At 41.6% G+C, this 19,864-nt stretch overlaps 1 protein-coding gene across 1 annotated transcript in view; it reads right to left on the bottom strand.

Moving 5' to 3' along the window:
- Positions 1 to 19,864, bottom strand: part of wdfy4 (WDFY family member 4) — a 152,012-nt gene that overhangs the window by 67,425 nt on the left and 64,723 nt on the right. Inside the window, exons 31-42 of the mRNA XM_041878942.1 lie at positions 17,882 to 17,978; positions 17,498 to 17,700; positions 15,350 to 15,516; positions 14,972 to 15,094; positions 14,619 to 14,780; positions 14,373 to 14,510; positions 7,967 to 8,093; positions 7,613 to 7,764; positions 6,996 to 7,234; positions 1,165 to 1,286; positions 870 to 1,052; positions 471 to 580 (exon numbers count right to left, since the gene is read on the bottom strand). Coding sequence (XP_041734876.1) covers positions 471 to 580; positions 870 to 1,052; positions 1,165 to 1,286; positions 6,996 to 7,234; positions 7,613 to 7,764; positions 7,967 to 8,093; positions 14,373 to 14,510; positions 14,619 to 14,780; positions 14,972 to 15,094; positions 15,350 to 15,516; positions 17,498 to 17,700; positions 17,882 to 17,978 — 1,823 coding nt within the window. The remainder of the gene's footprint in view (positions 1 to 470; positions 581 to 869; positions 1,053 to 1,164; positions 1,287 to 6,995; positions 7,235 to 7,612; positions 7,765 to 7,966; positions 8,094 to 14,372; positions 14,511 to 14,618; positions 14,781 to 14,971; positions 15,095 to 15,349; positions 15,517 to 17,497; positions 17,701 to 17,881; positions 17,979 to 19,864) is intronic.

A 19,864-nucleotide genomic window follows, 5' to 3' on the forward strand; every position in this document is an offset into this window, starting at 1 on the left:
GCTAAGGTTTAGGGTTAGTGTTAAGGTTAGGTTTGGGGTTAAATTTAGGGTTAGGGTTAAGGTTAGGTTTAGGGTAAGGAGTTAGGGAAAATAGGATTTTGAATGGGACTGAATTGTGCTTCCCCACAAGGTTAGTTATACAAGACTGTGTGGGTGTGTCTGTGTGTGTGTCTGCGTGTGTGAGGGGGTTTAGTGTCATGTGTGTGACAAAGACATCATGTAGCTAATAAACCGACATTCCCCTAAGGATACACACACTCAAGGTCCTCACAAGTATAGTAATACCAACAAACACACACGGACACTATGCTTATGCTACGTGTCCAGTGTAGCTTGGCCTTCCTTCATACCTCCCATACTATCATACACGTTTTGATAGGTGAAACACAGGCTCCATCTCAAGCACCTCCTCCTGTGATGATGATGATTCATGATGAGTGTGTGTGTGAGTACGTGCGTGTGTGTGTTACCTCCACAGTGCCAGTCTCTCTCCCCAGTCGTTTGTGGACAGAGCGAATAGCAGAGCTGATTACACCATGTTTCCTCTGGATGGTGCTAGTCAGCTTCCTCTTCACATTGTCTGACGGAACAAAAACCATCAATCAATCAATCAATTAGTCAGTAAGTCAGTCCTTCAGTCAGACATTTACACAAATACAAGTGCAGGACTGAGCATATTACAAGATCAGTAGATCATATTGATGTGGTTCACTTTTGCAGGCATAAAGATCTGATATTCTGTGCAGGCCTGCATCACACCTGTGTGTATGCCTGAGGGATGTGTATATACGTCCATTGATGTGTGTGGTCTCACCTGTGTGAATACCCGAGTGATGTGTGTCTACGTCCATGCCTGTGTGTGGTCTCACCTGTGTATAACTGCCACACCTTGAGTGCTGTCTCTTCCCACAGCGGGCTGATGTCACTCATGCTAACAGGTCCCATCCTCTGCGTCTGATTGGCTGACAACTCAATCTTATAGGTGTCTTCTAGAATGGTGCGTCTCTCAGTCAGGATCTTAGACCACACACACTCTACTAGGGACATCAGCTCTGTAACAGACACACACAAATTCAGCTCAATCTTATGTGTGATGGGTGTAGGCCTCGACCAGGGACATCAGCTCAGCTGTCACTACTGTCACACATGCACAGACAGTCCTACCTGTGTCTGAGTCGGGTACTTGGCTGAGTGTGGTAGTGCGGCTGGTCTTGAGAGAGAACAGATGAGACAGGATTCTCCGATGGTGTTTCTTGTGCCTTTCACACCCAAAGCCTTCTGGGTAGCTGTAGGGCACACAAACAATACCTACAATTAATACAAAGCCAGTGGCGACCCGTCATTCAGGGCAGGTTGGGCCGAGCCCAACCTGTTTTGAGCCCCAACTGTTGAGCAAGAAATATACATATATAGTACCAGTCAAAAGTTTGGACACACCTACTCATTTAAGGGTTTTTCTTTACATTGTAGAATAATAGTGAAGACTTAAAAACTATGAAATAACACATATGGAATCATGTAGTAACCAAAAAACTGTTAAAAAATCAAAATATATTTTATATTTGAGACTCTTCAAAGTAGCCACCCTTTCCCTTGATGACAGCTTTGCACACACTTGGCATTCTCTCAACCAGCTTCATGAGGTAGTCACCTGGAATGTATTTCAATTAACAGGTGTGCCTTGTTAAAGGTTATTTTGTGGAAGTTCTTTCCGTTTTAATGCCTTTGAGCCAATCAGTTGTGATATGACAAGGTAGAGGTGGTATACAGAAGATAGCCCAATTTGGTAAAATACCAAGTCCATATTATGGCAAGAACAGCTCAAATAAGCAAAGAGAAACGACAGTCCATCATTACTTTAAAACATGAAGGTCAATATGGAACATTTAAAGAACTTTGAACGTTTCTTCAAGTGCAGTCGCAAAAACCATCAAGCGCTATGATGAAACTGGCTCTCATGAGGACCGCCACAGGAAAGGAAGACTCAGAGTTATCTCTGCTGCAGAGGATAAGTTCATTAGAGTTACCAGTTCAAGTAACAGACACATCTCAACATCAACTGTTCAGAGGAGACTGTGTGAATCAGGCCTTCAGGGTCGAACTGCTGCAAAGAAACCACTACTAAAAGACACCAATAAGAAGAAGAAGAGACTTGCTTGGGCCAAGAAACACGAGCAATGGACATTAGACTGGTGGAAATCTGTCCTTTGGTCTGATGAGTCCACATTTGAGATTTTTGGTTCCAACCGCCGTGTCTTTGTGAGACACAGAGTAGGTGAACAGATGATCTCTGCATGTGTGGTTCCCATTGTGAAGCATGGAGGAGGAGGTGTGATGGTGTGGGGGTGCTTTGCTGATGACAATGTCAGTGATTTATTTAGAATCCAAGGCACACTTAACAAGCATGGCTACCACAGCAATCTGCAGCGATACGCCATCCCATCTGGTTTGCGCTTAGTGGGACTATCATTTGTTTTTCAACAGGACAATGACACAACACACCTCCAGGCTGTGTAATGGCTATTTTACCAAGAAGGAGAGTGATGGAATGCTGCATCAGATGACCTGGCCTCCACAATCACCCGACCTCAACCAACTTGAGATGGTTTGGGAGGAGTTGGACCGCAGAGTGAATGAAAAGCAGCCAACAAGTGCTAAGCGTATGTGGGAAGTCCTTCAAGACTGTTGGAAAAGCATTCCAGGTGAAGCTGGTTGAGAGAATGCCAAGAGCATGCAAAGCTGTCATCAAGGCAAAGGGGGCTACTTTGAAGAATCTCAAATATAAAATATATTCTGATTTGTTTAACACCTTTTTGGTTACTACATGATTCCATATATGTTATTTCATAGTTTTGATGTCTTCACTATTATTCTACAATGTAGAAAATAGTAAAAATAAAGATAAACCCTTGAATGAGTAGGTGTGTTCAAACTTTTGACTGGTACTGTATATAAATGCAGTTGAAGTCAGAAGTTTACATACACCTTAGCCAAACTCAGTTTTTCACAATTCCTGACATTTAATCCTAGTAAACATTCCCTGTCTTAGGTCAGTTAGGATCACCACTTTATTTTAAGAATGTGAAATGTCAGAATAATAGTAGAGAGAACTATTTATTTCAGCTTTTATTTCTTTCATCACATTCCTAGTGGGTCAGAAGTTTACATACACTCAATTAGTATTTGGTAGCATTGCCTTTAAATTGTTTAAATTGGGTCAAACGTTTCGGGTATCCTTCCACAAGCTTCCAACAATAAGCTGAGTGTCACGGCCGTCTACGGAAGGAGTGGACCAAAGCGCAGCGTTTGTAGCGAACATGACTTTATTAAAGTTAAAGTGCACGAACGAGAAAACAATAAACAATGACGGATAGTGAAGTCCTCAGTACACAGACTGAAACATGGAACAAAAACCCACAACCCTAAGGTGAACACTGACAGTTTAAATATGGCTCCCAATCAGAGATAACGAGCCGACAGCTGACACTCGTTACCTCCGATTGGGAGTCACATGACGAGACAAGACACTACAACCAAAACCAAACACAACCAAATGAACACACCCTATACCCAACACAACCAAATGAATACACCCTGGCTCAAACTACACAGTCCCGGAGCCAGAGCGTGACACTGAGTGAAATTTGGCCCATTCCTCCTGACAGAGCTGGTGTAACTGAGTCAGGTTTGTAGGCCTCCTTGCTAGCACACGCTTTTTCAGTTCTGCCCACACATTTTCTATAGGATTGAGGTCAGGGCTTTGTGATGGCCACTCCAATACCTTGACTTTGTTGTCCTTAAGCCATTTTGCCACAACTTTGGAAGTATGCTTGGGGTCATTGTCCATTTGGAAGAACCATTTGCGACCAAGCTTTAACTTTCTGACTGATGTCTTGAGATGTAGCTTCAATATATCCACATCATTTTCCTTCCTCATCATGCCATCTATTTTGTGAAGTGCACCAGTCCCTCCTGCAGCAAAGCACCCCCACAGCATGATGCTGCCACCCCCGTGCTTCACGGTTGGTATCGTGCTCTTCGGCTTGCAAGCGACCGCCTTTTTCCTCCAAACATTACGATGGTCATTATGGCCAAACAGTTCTATTTTTGTTTCATCAGACCAGAGGACATTTCTCCAAAAAGTATGATCTTTGTCTCCATGTGCAGTTGCAAACCGTAGTCTGGCTTTTTTATGGCGGTTTTGGAGCAGGGACTTCTTCCTTGCTGAGCGGCCTTTCAGGTTTTGTCGATATAGGACTCGTTTTACTGTGGATATAGATATGTTTTGTACCTGTTTCCTCCAGCATCTTCACAAGGTCCTTTGCTGTTGTTCTGGCATTGATTTGCACTTTTCGCACCAAAGTACGTTCATCTCTAGGAGACAGAACGCGTCTCCTTCCTGAGCGGTATGACGGCTGCGTGGTCCCATGGTGTTTATACTTGCGTATTATTGTTTGTACAGATGAACGTGGTACCTTCATGCATTTGGAAATTGCACTGAGTTTGAAGGTAGGCCTTGAAATACATCCACAGGTACACCTCCAATTGACTAAAAGCATGTCAATTAGCCTATCAGAAGCTTCTAAAGCCATGACATCATTTTCTGGAATCTTCCAAGCTGTTTAAAGGCACAGTCAACTTAGTGTATGTAAACTTCTGACCAACTGGAATTGTGATACAGTGAATTATAAGTTAAATAATCTGTCTGTAAAGAATTGTTGGAAAAATGACTTGCCAAAACTATAGTTTGATAAAAAGACATTTGTGGAGTGGTTGAAAAAATGAGTTTTAATGACTCCAACCTAAGTGTAATTTTCCGATTTCAACTGTATATATATAATTTGATGACTGCTTGTCTAGCTTGCTAGCTAAGATTTTGAAAGTATGATGTTGACATGATCAGTCCAATCAAAGCTAAAATATATAGAATTTTTTTGTTGTTGCCTGTTTTGCACATTATTTGGCATGAATAAATGTCACATCAGTTTGCAAACAATGTAAAAAAAAAAAATCTTCGCGTTAATAAGCCACATACAAACATGGTCTCTTTTTTGCTTTCTTGAGTAAGGCAGCTCCAAAATGCAGGTGTTTCAGCCTAGCTTTCTGTGGTGGAGGGGCAGCCAGCAGAAAAAACAGAGCGTAGGCGTTGGTAATGTTCTCTAGTTGTGCTGTGATTGGCTCAGTGTTCTGTCACTCATGGGGACACTACGTCCCCGCAAAATCTACAGGGAGAGTTTGAAAATTCAAGCACCGTGAGTGCTGACATAGATTTACATTAGAAGTGCCAATCCAAGCAGGCTGAAGGTCAATGAACACAGATAAAATGATGTCAAATCATGTTATATCTACTGTAGCTTTTATTGGACTGATCAAAATCTTAGCTAGCAAGCAAAACAAGCAGTCATCATCATGAATCAAGTCGACCATCTACTGGCAAATCCTTTTCAATCCTTGTCATATGAAAATAAATTATAGATAAAACGTATCGGTGCTAATCGGCCATTGGACTTAAACATACACAGCATGTTGGAAATCGCAAATTCAACAATGAGTGGTTTGGAAGGCTAACTGCAAGCTTTGCAAAGCAATCACTAGCTTGCTATTCAGTGGAGAGCGTGTGTGGTCCAAGTCTGGGTTTAAGGGTCTCTTTTCCAAGCTTAAAAGGATAAACATTCTCATGCAACAGCATGGGCCAGAAAAGGTTGAATACATTGGCCATGCTGTCAATCCAGCATGACTTCTGCCGCGTTCAAAACAACTGGAAACTCAGAACTGGGAAATCTCAGATTTCAGTGAGTTCAAGAAAACTGGGAACTCAGGAAGATATGAGCTCCGACTGGGAAAATACGTTTTGAACGGTAATCAAACTCGGAATTCCAAGTCGGGAACTCTGGCCTCTTTCTAGAGGTCCGACCTAAAGCTCACTGACGTCATGATTCGACCTTGTTTATTTTCCAAGTTCCCAGTTGTCTTGAAAGCACCATAAATCCAGAGAATGACAGACTTTAATGACAAAGTTTGATGACAAAATTTGCCCACAACAAGGTGAGTCAAAAAATATATTGTATGCTACTGCGTAAATTATGTAATATGAAAGGGAGATATGTATACTGTAACTAAGAAAGTAATACTAAGTGTATGTTGTGTAGTAAGCTGATAGTAGCCCATGTGCCTCACCCTTTCCTCCTCATAACTTAGCCTACTGTTCTGACTTGGTGGTGCACATTTAGCCTATAGCCTGTTTTAGAGAAATGTCATCGTCGAATATTGTAAGAGCTTTCATTGTCTGCTTATATTCCCCCTTGATTTATCTTACGGTTCTGACATGTGTACAAGGAGAATACTGTAAGAATGGCCCATGTTCTGAATTCTGTCGCTGTACATTTCAAAAGTGCTGAACAAATAGTTAAATTGACTACGTCCGTCTTAGCTCGCTCATTAATGTCTTAAACAAAATTACGGATTGCCTCTTATCCACTCATCGTTCCCTTATGCCATAGTTTGTACATCTCAATTGTCAGTAGAAACCCCATTTGTTTAAGCAAGTCAGCCATATCAGCTATGTTTTTTTTAAAGGCAGTAAATGAGGCTAAATTAACTGTTTTGCTGCCAGACAAGGTTCCGCTGATAGCCAGGTGTAGCAGTGGTAAGGATTCACTCAATGGTGCTGAAAAGAAAGCACTGCTGTTGTGACAGCTTTATGTAGGCCCTAACAGTTTGTGGGCACCGTTTGTCACCGTTGTAGTGCAATTCATGTATTGTTTAGTGTTGTGTTGTCTAGTTGCTTTGCTGGCATGCATCTAAAAAATGTTTGGGGGAGTTTGCCCCACCAAGATTTACATGATAAAATCACCACTGCACAAAGCTTCCATGATCACAAGGCCAATCATAGGACTAACTCTTTAACACACTGTGTACATTTGTGTGTGTATGAGTGTGCGCGTGCACGCACGTGTGTGTGTGCACTTATGCGTGCGTACACGTGTGTAACCTACCTGCCAGATCGTATTAACAGTAGACAGTGCAACAGGCAGGTAATGAAGTTCACGTTGGCATTGTAGGTTGCCATGACTACGTCCCAGCGCGCCATGACCACCTGCAGCGTACTGATGACCGCTTCCTGTTCGGCCTGTGTGTGTTGTGGGCGGGACAGGAAGTAGAGCAGGGCTCGGTTGGTGCTGGTGTAGAGGGAGGAGACTGTGTTCTCTTTCTGTGATAGGCTCTTCTCCAACACCTAATAGCAGGTGAAAACGTTCAGACCGTTGCAGATAGACAGAAGGCCTATGTTACATTGTAGTTGTGATGTGTGCAATTGTGGTTGCAGTTTCATGCCACGTTACCGACTTCGAAGTCGGACATCAGACTGCTACATCAAATAATGTGGTTAGCTAATTTGTTTAACACTTATCCAGGCGTTGCGAGATATGGCAGGCGACTGCAATGTAGTCAGCCTGGAACGCCACCAAAAATGTTAGGAATAGAGCTGACATGACTTGACTTACTCCGTAAATGAAGGACAATCATGTTTGTGTTTCACATTACATTTTTATCTGAACATTCTGTAACGTTACTGACACCCAAGGCAGCACATAGCATTCAGAGTGTTTCTCACCACCACTATCTGGTCAGCTAGGAAGGTGAGCAGGGACTCTGGCTCAACCAGAAACATCCCACTGTAGAGTTTCTCCAGACACTTCTGACTGAAAAACACCATGTTCTCCATCAGTGTGGCCATCTGCCCCTCAGGTCTCTGGGAGTTTGACTCTGGTGACAGAGAGGGAAAGATATGTTGAGTGATATGATACAATATTTTATTGCCCATTTGCATGGGAAATAATTTTGTCTGTGTACGTGCGTGAATGCATGTGCATATGTGAGGTGTGTGCCTGTGCATGTGTGTGTGTGTGTGTGTGTGTGTGTGTGTGCATAAGTGAGTGCATGTGTGAGGTGTGTGTGTGTGCTCTACCCTGTGTGTTGAGGTGTGTGTTATGTCCATCCTCCTGGCTGGTCATGTGGATGATTTCCATGAAGAACTCAAGCAGTTCTGTCTGGAAGATCTGTCTCTGCTCCAATGACGCTCCTTCTGGGGAATACTGCAACACACACACACAGAGGGGTGAACGTGTGCTCCTAAAATAGCAGCCATCCCTGTCTTCTCTCCATCTCCCCTGGTGTTTAGCTACAGTGACCACGTTTACATGCACACCAATATCCCGTTATTATTCAGGATCCTCAAGCATTCTGTTTTTGAGTTGGCGCATATACAGTGCCTTCAGAAAGTATTAACACTGCTTGAATTTTTTCACATTTTGTTGTGTTACAGCCTGAAGTTAAAATTGATTACATTTAGATTTTGTTTGACAGGCATACACACAATACCCCATATGTCAAAGTGAAATTATGTTTTTAGAAACTTTTACAAATTAATAAAAAATGAAAAGCTGAAATGTCTTGAGTCAATAAGTATTCATCCCCTTTTTTATGGCAAGCCTAAATAAGTTCAGGGGTAAAAAGAATGCTTAACAAGTCACATAATAAGTTGCAAGGGCACCTATTGGAAGATGGCATTGAAAAAAGCTGACATTGAATATCCCTTTGAGCATGGTGAAGTTATTAATTACACTTTGGATGGTGTATCAATACACCCAGTCACTACAAAGATACAGGCGTCCTTCCTAACTCAGTTGCCGGAGAGGAAGGAAACCGCTCAGGGGTTTCACCATGAGGCCAATGGTGACTATAAAACAGTTACAGAGTTTAATGGCTCTGAAAGAAGAAAATTGAGGATGGGTCAACAACATTGTAGTTACTCCACAATACTAACCTAAATGACAGAGTGAAAAGAAGGAAGCCTGTGCAGAATATGCATCCTGTTTGCAATAAGGCACTAAAGTAAAACTGCAAAGAATGTGGCAAAGAAAGAAACATTATGTCCTGAATACAAAGCATTATGTTTGGGGCAAATCCAACACAACACATCACTGAGTACCACTCTTCATATTTTCAACCATGGTGGTGGCTGCATCATGTTATTGGTATGCTTGTCATTGGCAAGGACTAGGGAGTTTTTTTTAATTAGGATTTTCCTAGAGGAAAACCTGATTCAGTCTGATTTCCAACAGACACTGGGAGACAAATTCACCTTTCAGAAAAACACAAGGGCAAATATATATTGTAATTGCTTACCAAAATGACACTGAATGTTCCTGAGTGGCCTAGTTACAGTTCTGACTTAAATTGACTTGAAAAATCGAAATGGCTTGCATTGAGCAATAGCCCTGGTTCCCACGGACACAATAGTATATTTTCTGAGCCTGTGTGACGTAGGATGTGACATCTGAAACCACTTGAAGCTGGGATGTCCCTCCTACCATTTCATTCGCTCTTTCGACTGTCCATCAACTCCAGGCTGAACCCTACATCACACTGTCTGTTTGTGATAGACTGACAATATTAATATGAGATGAAAGGGGGGTTCCTAACGAGTTCAGGAAGCCAAGCTAGAGCTATGTGAGACGTTCACAGCGATGGGGACTGTCATTTTGATCAAGAGAGACCTTTAGAAAATATGCAGCATTACTAATTATTGTTTATGGTCCGCTCATGATAAATAATTACTTTTGGGGATTACGTAGATTACATTTCCGATTGCACCATGACGATCAAAATGACCGTATGCATATTTAACAGCAGAATAGCCAGGCTTCGAGAAGTACCAATAGCCACCAGTCTAATATATCTATTTAATGTACACAATCAAAAATAAATCCATTAATATTTTGTTTAGGAAGGTCATAAAAAACATGATACTAAGACAATTTATTTCAAAAGAACAGAATAGCATGATTTGAATTTTATTTTAGGCCCATCTGTGCTTAGTAACCGTGGCTATATGGCTGTGCCACGAAATCAACTTGTTATTTTAGCAGACATCACACGCTTATATTACCCTGCCCTACCGCATCAACACATACTGTATATTTTTTACAGTAAGAATATAAGGGAATATAACAGAATCAAATAGAAGGGATATTTTCCCCAAATGGCTATAACTGATTTTCGCCAGTACTCACATGAGGAAGTGTTATGGAAATGGTTATTCTAGGAAAAAGTTGTATATTGAAATTGAGCCCATCTGCGCAATTTTGAGATAATTTTGGCATGACTAGGTTAATTAGAAACCTCAGAATTGACCCTTTCCATATGGTATAGCAATCAAAACTTCTGGCCTGCATGGACCTCCGGAGGAGGATTTGAAAAAGTGCTATTTGGTAAGCTCTGTTTCCTTCTTTGTTAATGCATGCTGCGCTGGTCATCAGTCTCTTCATTCTCAATTTGACAATTGATAATATTCTCACCCATCAGACTATTGTCAATTGGTATTTAGGCCACATCTATTATTATACAGTATGTGTGAAATGAGTTTCAATATAGTTTAGGTGTAGTTTGGATGGGCCATTAGCTGGGCAGGCAACTGTTGTCTTACAGTCAGAAAATACACCATAGTCTTATCTTTGAATTTACAGTCTAAATGCTTCTGGATCAATGAATACATTTGATGACCGATTACAATTTACATTTGGTGTCCTGAAGTTTATTATGACCTATTTTAACATAATAAATGCATTAATTTAGCAATGTATTATTTATTATGGAATATTTACACAATTGAAAAATCAACGTCAGAATGACCATGATGGCCATTCTAGTAGTTATGGAATTACGGCGCTCCGAGTGTTTACTCATGAAAAATTAAGTGTTTCTTGCAGTAAAATGATAGACCAAATGTTAATATTGTCTCAGGAACAGGAGTGGAGAAATAGGATTTCTTTCTTTCGTCTTGAGAAAATGTGAATGTGCACTTAGTGTTGTGTAGCCTAAACATGCAATTTTTTCCAGCGACATAAAAGCTGATAGTATTTCACTTTTGACCACATAAAATATGCATCCAAAATGAACTGAAATACTATCTGAAAAATGTTGGATGGTTTTCACAGCTTTTAATTTCCTTACAACCGGTCAATAACCGATGTCATTTGGAAAATTGGCACTGAAAATCTCCCCAGTCCCTAAACGTAGAGAAGCAGAAATGAAAGACCAAAATGTACAGATGTCAACTAGATTGTTGATGATTCATTCATTCCATCAGTTTATGACATTCTGGTGAGAAGGCTTTATTTAGTATTTTAGAGCATCAAGTAATGACAGAAGAGAAGCTGCATCCCACTGGGCAAAAACTGGTCGCATCATCATTGTTTCCATGTCATTTCAACAACAAAAATATATACAGTGGGGAGAACAAGTATTTGATACACTGCCGATTTTGCAGGTTTTCCTACTTACAAAGCATGTAGAGGTCTGTCATTTTTATCATAGGTACACTTCAACTGTGAGAGACGGAATCTAAAACAAAAATCCAGAATATCACATTGTATGATTTTTAAGTAATTCATTTGCATTTTATTGCATGACATAAGTATTTGATCACCTACCAACCAGTAAGAATTCCGGCTCTCACAGACCTGTTAGTTTTTCTTTAAGAAGCCCTCCTGGTCTCCACTCATTACCTGTATTAACTGCACCTGTTTGAACTTGTTACCTGTATAAAAGACACCTGTCCACACACACAATCAAACAGACTCCAACCTCTCCACAATGGCCAAGACCAGAGAGCTGTGTAAGGACATCAGAGATAAAATTGTAGACCTGCACAAGGCTGGGATGTGCTACAGGACAATAGGCAAGCAGCTTGGTGAGAAGGCAACAACTGTTGGCGCAATTATTAGAAAATTGAAGAAGTTCAAGATGACGGTCAATCACCCTCGGTATGGGGCTCCATGCAAGATCTCACCTCGTGGGGCATCAATGATCATGAGGAAGGTGAGGGATCAGCCCAGAACTACACGGCAGGACCTGGTCAATGACCTGAAGAGAGCTGGGACCACAGTCTCAAAGAAAACCATTAGTAACACACTTTGCTGTCATGGATTAAAATCTAAACCTGAAGAATCTGGAGAAGGTCTGTATGGAGGAGTGGGCCATAATCCCTGCTGCAGTGTGTGCAAACCTGGTCAAGACCTACAGGAAACATATGATCTCTGTAATTGCAAACAAAGGTTTCTGTACCAAATATTAAAGTTCTGCTTTTCTGATGTATCAAATACTTATGTCATGCAATAAAATGCAAATTAATTACTTAAAAATCATACAATGTGATTTTCTGGATTTTTGTTTTAGATTCCGTCTCTCACAGTTGAAGTGTACCTATGATAAAAATTACAGACCTCTACATGCTTTGTAAGTAGGAAAACCTGCAAAATCAGCAGTGTATCAAATACTTGTTCTCCCCACTGTATCTGATGACGTTGACTCAACATGGAAAACTGATTGGATTTGCAAAAAGTCATTCACGTAAGGCTTTTTTTCACCCAACTTTTAACCTACAATAAATCCAATGAAATTCTGTTTTTTTTTTTTTTGATTTCATGTTGAATTTACGTTAGTTGACATCTCAACCAAATGTAAATCAAAACTGGACGTTTAAATGATGTGCCCAGTGGGATGTAATTAATTATAGAAAAGTTGACTAACAAATGGCCTACCAAATGTCGGAAATTATAAGCAGAAAAAGGCGTAATTGTATTTATTTTCACCACGTCAAAAAACGTTATGCCATCCCTCTGCAAATTATGTAAACAGCTTAAGACCTTAACAGGGATATGAGCTATTATCCGGAATACTGTGCCCATGTAAACGTGGTCAGTGTGTGATTCAATGAGTACAGTTACATGCACACAATAATACGATTATTGTGGATAGTCAGATTAAAGGGATACTTTGGGATTTTGGCAATGAGGTCCTTTATCTACTTCCCCAGAGTCAGATGAACTAGTGGACATTTTTATGTCTCTGTGTCCAGTATGAAGGAAGTTAGAGGTCGTTTCGCAAGCCAATGCTAACTAGCGTCAGCAAAATGACTGGAAGTCAAATAAAATGCTCCATAAATAAAAGGTGTAGACTAACAATGAAATGCTTACTTACGGGCCTTTCCCAACAATGCAGATAAAAAAAATTAAAAAATAATAGAAAAATAATAACAGAAGGAATACATACACAATGAGTAACGATAACTTGGCTATATACATGGGCTACCAGTACCGAGTCGATGTGGGGGTTCGAGGCAATTGAGGTAGATATGTACATATAGGTAGGGATAAATGACTAGGCAACAGGATAGATAATAAACAGTAACAGCAGTGTATGTGATGAGTCAAAATAGTTAGTGCAAATAGGGTCAATGCAGATAGTCCAGGTAGCTATTGGTTAACTATTTAACTAACTATTTAGCAGTCTTATGGCTTGGAGGTAGAAGCTGTTCAGGGTCCGGTTGGTTCCAGACTTGGTGCATCCGTACCGCTTGTCGTGCGATAGCAGAGAGAACGGTCTATGACTTGGGTGGCGGGAGTCTATGACAATGTTTAGGGCCTTCCTCTGACACCGCCTGGTATAGAGGTCCATGATGCAGGGAGCTCGACCCCAGTGATGTACTAGGCCATTCGCACTACCCTCTGTAGCGCCTTGCGGTCGGATGCCAAGCAGTTGCCATACGAAGCGGTGATGCAGCCAGTCAAGATGTGAGTCTATGGGTATCTACTAGCGTGCTATAGATAGTTATAATAATTACAATAGTTAAAATAGTTATAATAGTTCGTTTAAAACATTTACATGCTTTGCAAGAAGAACGATTTCCCTAATAATCCTGTTTACATGGACACATCTGAAATCAGGCTACCTGATGGGACTTAATTAAATAAATGCAGAAAACGCATTTCGCCAATCAAAATAACTGTTCTACCACAGCGACCATGTTATTTTGCAAAGCCTATTTGATTGAGTTCGGACATATAAAGTTTGTATGTGAAAACTATCTCTAAGATGTTTTTTCGAACTCACTTCACTCGTGCATAAGATGGAGGCATGCACTACCGGTGCGGGCACATGGGCAGATCAAATACACTGCTGGAACGCCGATTAAGCTGTTTCCATGTCCTAATAATTAGAAAGATTGCTAAGAAAACCAAGTGTTATAATCAGCGTATGTTACTTCGATTTTGACCTTACGCTGATTAAGATCAGCAGAGTAAAGTGTTTACATGACTATTGCCATACTCGGCCTACTGCCATAATCTGTTTAATATTGTATTATTAGTGTGCATGTAAAAGTACTCAATGAATACTCTGCCTCTCTGTCTCATAACTGGGCCAAGAGCGGCACCTCCTGGATAAAACAGGGGAATACAGTTGTTTATTAACCTCACCAGTATGTGTGTGTGTGTGTGTGTGTGTGTGTGTGTGTGTGTGTGTGTGTATACCTCCAGTAGCAGCAGTAGGGTGTGTGTGTGTTCTTTGGCAGGCACGTTGAGCAGGCTGTCCATTAAGAGGATACGGATGAAGTCACACACCGGCTTCCTGGTTGGCTGACACACCCACTTAGGCACCTCCTCTTCACCCTGAGGAGATGAGAGCTAGAATATCACTATTTATCAAAAACCCCATCCTAGGTCTGATGCCACTACAGGAGGAAGATGAAGAAGAGGAGGAGAAAGACACACACACACCTCAGGGTAGTCTGGGGGAAACACAGTGCTGGCGAGTGTGTGTAGAAACTCTGGAGACGTCCATAGTGGGTCTCGGGGGTGGTGATTGTGTACCAGACAGAGGAACTGCATCACACTTCCGGGAAACTGCAACTCCCAAGATGCATCAGCGGCAGATGACCGCTATACATGGAGAGCGACAACAGACAGGACAGCATTTAGAATGAGGAAGGGTTTTATAGTAAGTCCAAACTGATGACATTAATAGTAACCATTTACAATATTAAGTGCTTTGAGACTACATTTGTGAAATTGTCGTCAGAGTGAGAATGTAAAATAATTTCTATGTTATGTTTTGAACCGAGTTGTCTCACTGTGATGATGGCCTTGACCAGCTCCAGTAGTATGGCTGCAGACTTGGAACACAGCTGTAGGGGAGCAGAGTTTGTGTACGCTGTGCTGTCAATCACTGCCTGCAGAACCTCATCCAGATCTAGCTACAGAGGAGACCACAGAGGACATCAACTTTTAAAGGCATAGTCCAACACAGGAATCATCTCATGGATGCCAAAATAGATTTAGCTTTGTTTGATTTACTTTACAGTTAATCATGAGAATTGAATAGTGCAAAATAACAGGAGTGTTAGGAGCCCTATTTAGATGCTCCTAATATCTTGCCATGTCACTTCAATGTAACTTAAGTCACTTTAATGTACTTAAACTACATTATATCCAGGTTAGTGTCATGTTACCTGTCCGCCAGGTGTTTCCCCTCCTCTCTTCCCCAGCAGTAGAGCGGCCAGAGCTCCGTACACCTGAGGCAGGTGAGCCTGGCGAACCAGAAGCCTTTGCAGCACATCGAAGCCTGCGCAGGTGACACTCAGACACTCATAGGACCACTCATAAGCTCTCAGGTTGTCTAGGAGACACACAAAGACAAATACCATACAATACATTAAAGGAAAGAATACACCACCGGTGCCAGACTACGGTGGGTATTTAAGGTGTTTTACAATACGGTCAGTTGGAGAGTAATACATACAACAACAATACATTGATTAGAGAGTAAGTCTACACAGTCAACATGGTGAGAGTATAAACTTTTATGCATATCTACTCATGTCATAAACAATTAGAAAACGTGTTGTTTGGATCCTGGATGCTGATTGGTTGAAAGCAGGGAGTTATAGCACCACAATCCCCGCATTCCACGGGTAATGCCTGTTGACAGTTCCATTAGATTTATCAATGCGCATTGACTCTCCCACAGCCCAGCCAGTAAATGTATAAACTTTATCTACACCGGAAAAAAAGCATCAAGACAATATTTCCCCATGCTCCTAGCCTAGCATTTGGTTTGGTACAGCGGGGGTTAATATAAGCGATCTCTACTGTGTCATGCATATCAATGTGGTAAGACTGACAGCTTCTCTAAGCCAGGCAAATTCATTTATCAGGATCATTATAAAGGATATATACAAAGAAATGGCAATAAAGAAACAAAAATGCACATAGTTTGCTGTCATTTCAGCTGCTTGATGTTATTATGTGTTAGCTTGCCTTTAGCCTAGCTATCCTCCATAACTATATTATTGACTTGACAATCAGCTGGTTTTTGCCTATTTATACATTATTCATCAAATCATTATTTGCTGAAGTTCTTGTTGCCTATTTATATACTGAACAAAAATATAAATGCAACATTCAACAATTTCAACGATTTTACTGAGTTACAGTTCAAATAAGAAAATCAGTCAATTGAATTAAATGCATTAGGCCCTAATCTATGGATTTCACATGACTGGGCAGGAGCGCAGTCACTTGGGAGCCAGGACCACCCACTGGGGAGCCAGGCCCAGCCAATTAGGGCTTTATTACAGACAGAAATACTCCTCAGTTTCATCAGCTGTCTGGGTGGTTGGTCTCAGATGATCCTACAGGTGAAGAAGCCGGATGTGAAAGTCCTGGGCTGGCGTGGTTACACGTGGTCTGCGGTTGTGAGGCCGGTTGGACGTACTGCCAAATTCTCTAAAACGACGTTGGAGGCAGCTTATGGTAGAGAAATGAACATTAAATTATCTTGCAACAGCTCTGGTGGACATTCCTGCAGTCATCATGCCAATTGCACGCCCCCTCAAAACTTCTGTGGCATTGTGTTGTGTGGGAAAAAATTTCACATTTTAGAGTGGCCTTTTATTGTCCCCAACACAAGTTGCACCTGTGTAATGATCATGCTGTTTAATCAGCTTCTTGATATGCCACACCTGTCAAGTGGATGGATTATCTTGGCAAAGGAGAAATGTTCACTAACAGGGATGGAAACAAATTTGTGCACACAATTTGAGAGAAATAAGCATTTTGTGCATATGGAAACATTTGGGGATATTTTATTTCAGCTCATGAAACATGGGACCAACACTTTACATGTTGCATTTATATTTTTGTTCAGTATGAATTATTTATTAAATCATTAGGCCTATTTGTTTAAGTTCTTGTCTCTCGTCATCATTGAACCTCTGCTAGCTAGCTAGCTACATACCAATGATTTCTTTAGCATAGCAACGTGGAATGAATAGAATGAAAGACTGGGTCAAAACATCCCAAATAATTAACGATATGTTTGGTTAGCAACCTCAGAACTAACAACTGGCTTTTGCCTGGACTATATTGTCTGGTGGAAGGATGAAATAAAACGTTTATCTTAAATGTTTTATAAAAGCAATAATGCCCTTAAACCCGGGTATTATCGAGTGATAACTCCCTCCTAAGGGTTGATTCGGGAGTTATCACACAATAATCCCGGGTTCTCATGCCTTATTGCTTAAATGTTTATGAAACATAATACAAATCATGTTAATGAACTACAAAACATACAGTATCTAAACAAAAGTATATCGTACCCATGACAACAGAGGGTTCATCCAGGCTCTCTACTAGGGTCCCTGGGAACACGCCCTCTCTGAAGCTGTTCCGCTCGCTCTGATTGGCCAGGAGGAGTGTGAGTAGACGGAGCCCTAGGCACAGGGAGGAAGGGTGGAGGTGGGGCTGCAGGAACAGCAGGAACCAATCAATGCCCAGCGTCTGGATCAGCTCTTTCTGCTTACTGCAGGTGGACACACACACACACAAACACACACACACACACACACACAGACACACACACACACACACACACACACACACACACACACACACACAGTAGATCAAACATGTTTAAAATGCAGTAGTTCCATTGAAACCCATGTTAACCCTATGGTGAGAGGTTTGACCCTGCAGGTACTCACTCTGCAGTGAGAGGACTGTCTGAGCTGATGAGGTCACAGAGAGAAGACAGCAGTTGATTACGGACCCACACTGGTCTTGCTGGACTGAAACTATGGGCTACAGGAGAGATAGGAGAGAATTACTATACACTGGCAGTGGTTGGGGTAAGGGTTAACCCCTAAGGTCTTAGAGGCCTGGGGATGTGTTTCTACAAAGCTAATATATGGAATTGTTTTAAAATGGCCATACCAAGGATCATTTAGCGATTTGATTTGGAAGTTTAGGACCCCTGTAAGTATAAAAATATATACACAAAAAAAGATTTGAATTTGGCCTTACTGCTATTAGCCCATAGAAATGCATTGAATTACATATTCATACATGGCAAAACAGATAGTCAAAACATTTATCAAAAGGAAGTATGTTTTGTGTCTGTCCTACACTCAGTGGCCAGTGTCCCATCTAGTACTGGGTCGGACCCCCCTTTGCCTCCAGAACAGCCTGAATTCTTCAGGGCATGGAAACGTTGCTCAATCGATATCAAGGTACCAAATGTGTGCCAGGAAAACATTCCCCACACCATTACACCACTGCCACCAGCCTGACGCAATAGGAAGTGGGATTCTTCAGACCAGGCAATGTTTTTCCTCTCCTCAATTGCCAAGTGTTGGTGATCGCGTGCCCACTGGAGACGCTTCTTCTTGTTTTTAGCTGGTAGTAGTGGAACCGGTGTAATCGTTCTGCACACCACTGTTTTACTGCGCCGTTATTTGCCTCTTTGTGGCCCGCGTGTTAGCTTGCACGATTCTTGACATTCTCCTTTGACCTCTCATCAACGAGCGGTTTTCTCACACAGGACTGCCACTGACTGGATGTTTTTTGTTTGTCGCACAATTTTCGTTAAAGCCTAGACACTGTCGTGTGTGAAAAGCCCAACAGTCCCACAGTTGTGTCAAGTTGGCTGGATGTCCTTTGGGTGGTGGACCATTCTTGATACACACGGGAAACTGTAGAGCATGAAAATCCCAGCAGCTGTCACGATCGTTTATGGAAGATACGGACCAAGGCGCAGCGTGATAAGCGTACATTTTATTAAGTACTTAACTCACGACAAAACAACAAACAAACGAAACGTGAAGTCCTAGGTTACACAAAACAAACCTTAACGGAACAAGATCCCACACCGACTAGTGCCAAACAGGCTGCCTAAGTATGGTCCCCAATCAGAGACAACGAGTTACAGCTGCCTCTGATTGGGAACCACCCTGGCCAACATAGATCCACACGATCTAGAAAACACAACATAGAAAATACAACATAGAAACTCCACACCCTGGCTCAACATTTAAGAGTCCCCAGAGCCAGGGCGTGACAGCAGCGTTGCAGTTCTTGACACACTCAAACTGGTGCGCCTGGCACCTACTACCATACCCCGTTCAAAGGCACTTAAATATTTTGTCTTGCCCATTCACACTCCGAATGGCACACAGACAATCCATGTCTCAATTGTCTCAAGGCTTGAAAATCCTTCTTTAACCTGTCTCCTCCCCTTCATCTACACTGATTGAAGTGGATTTAACAAGTGACATCAATAAGGGATCATAGTGTTCACTTGGATTCACCTGGTCAGTCTATGTCATTGAAAGAGCAGGTGTTCTTAACGTTTTGTACACTAAGTGTATACTGTACTTCCATAATTTTTTTACTGGTACCGGGCTACCTTCAGACAAGTCTTGTGAGGCTTGTGGATGTCCTAGAGCAAAACAACCAACATGTTCGTGAGAGTCTCACCTTTCGATGGTGGGGTGATATTAGTGTGTAGCCTAAACTGTTCGGACGCTACAGACAGAAGTTGGCAGACCGGCGGTCTTAAACTGGTACCAGGCTACCTTCAGACAAGTCTTGTGACTCTTGTGGGGGTCATAGAGCAAAGCATAGGACACCATTGTGTTCGGCTTTCCATAGAGGGGACATATTAGTTTGTAGGCCAAACCGTTTGGACG

The sequence above is a fragment of the Coregonus clupeaformis genome, chromosome 1, assembly GCF_020615455.1.
Source record: "Coregonus clupeaformis isolate EN_2021a chromosome 1, ASM2061545v1, whole genome shotgun sequence".
Taxonomy (NCBI): domain Eukaryota; kingdom Metazoa; phylum Chordata; class Actinopteri; order Salmoniformes; family Salmonidae; genus Coregonus; species Coregonus clupeaformis.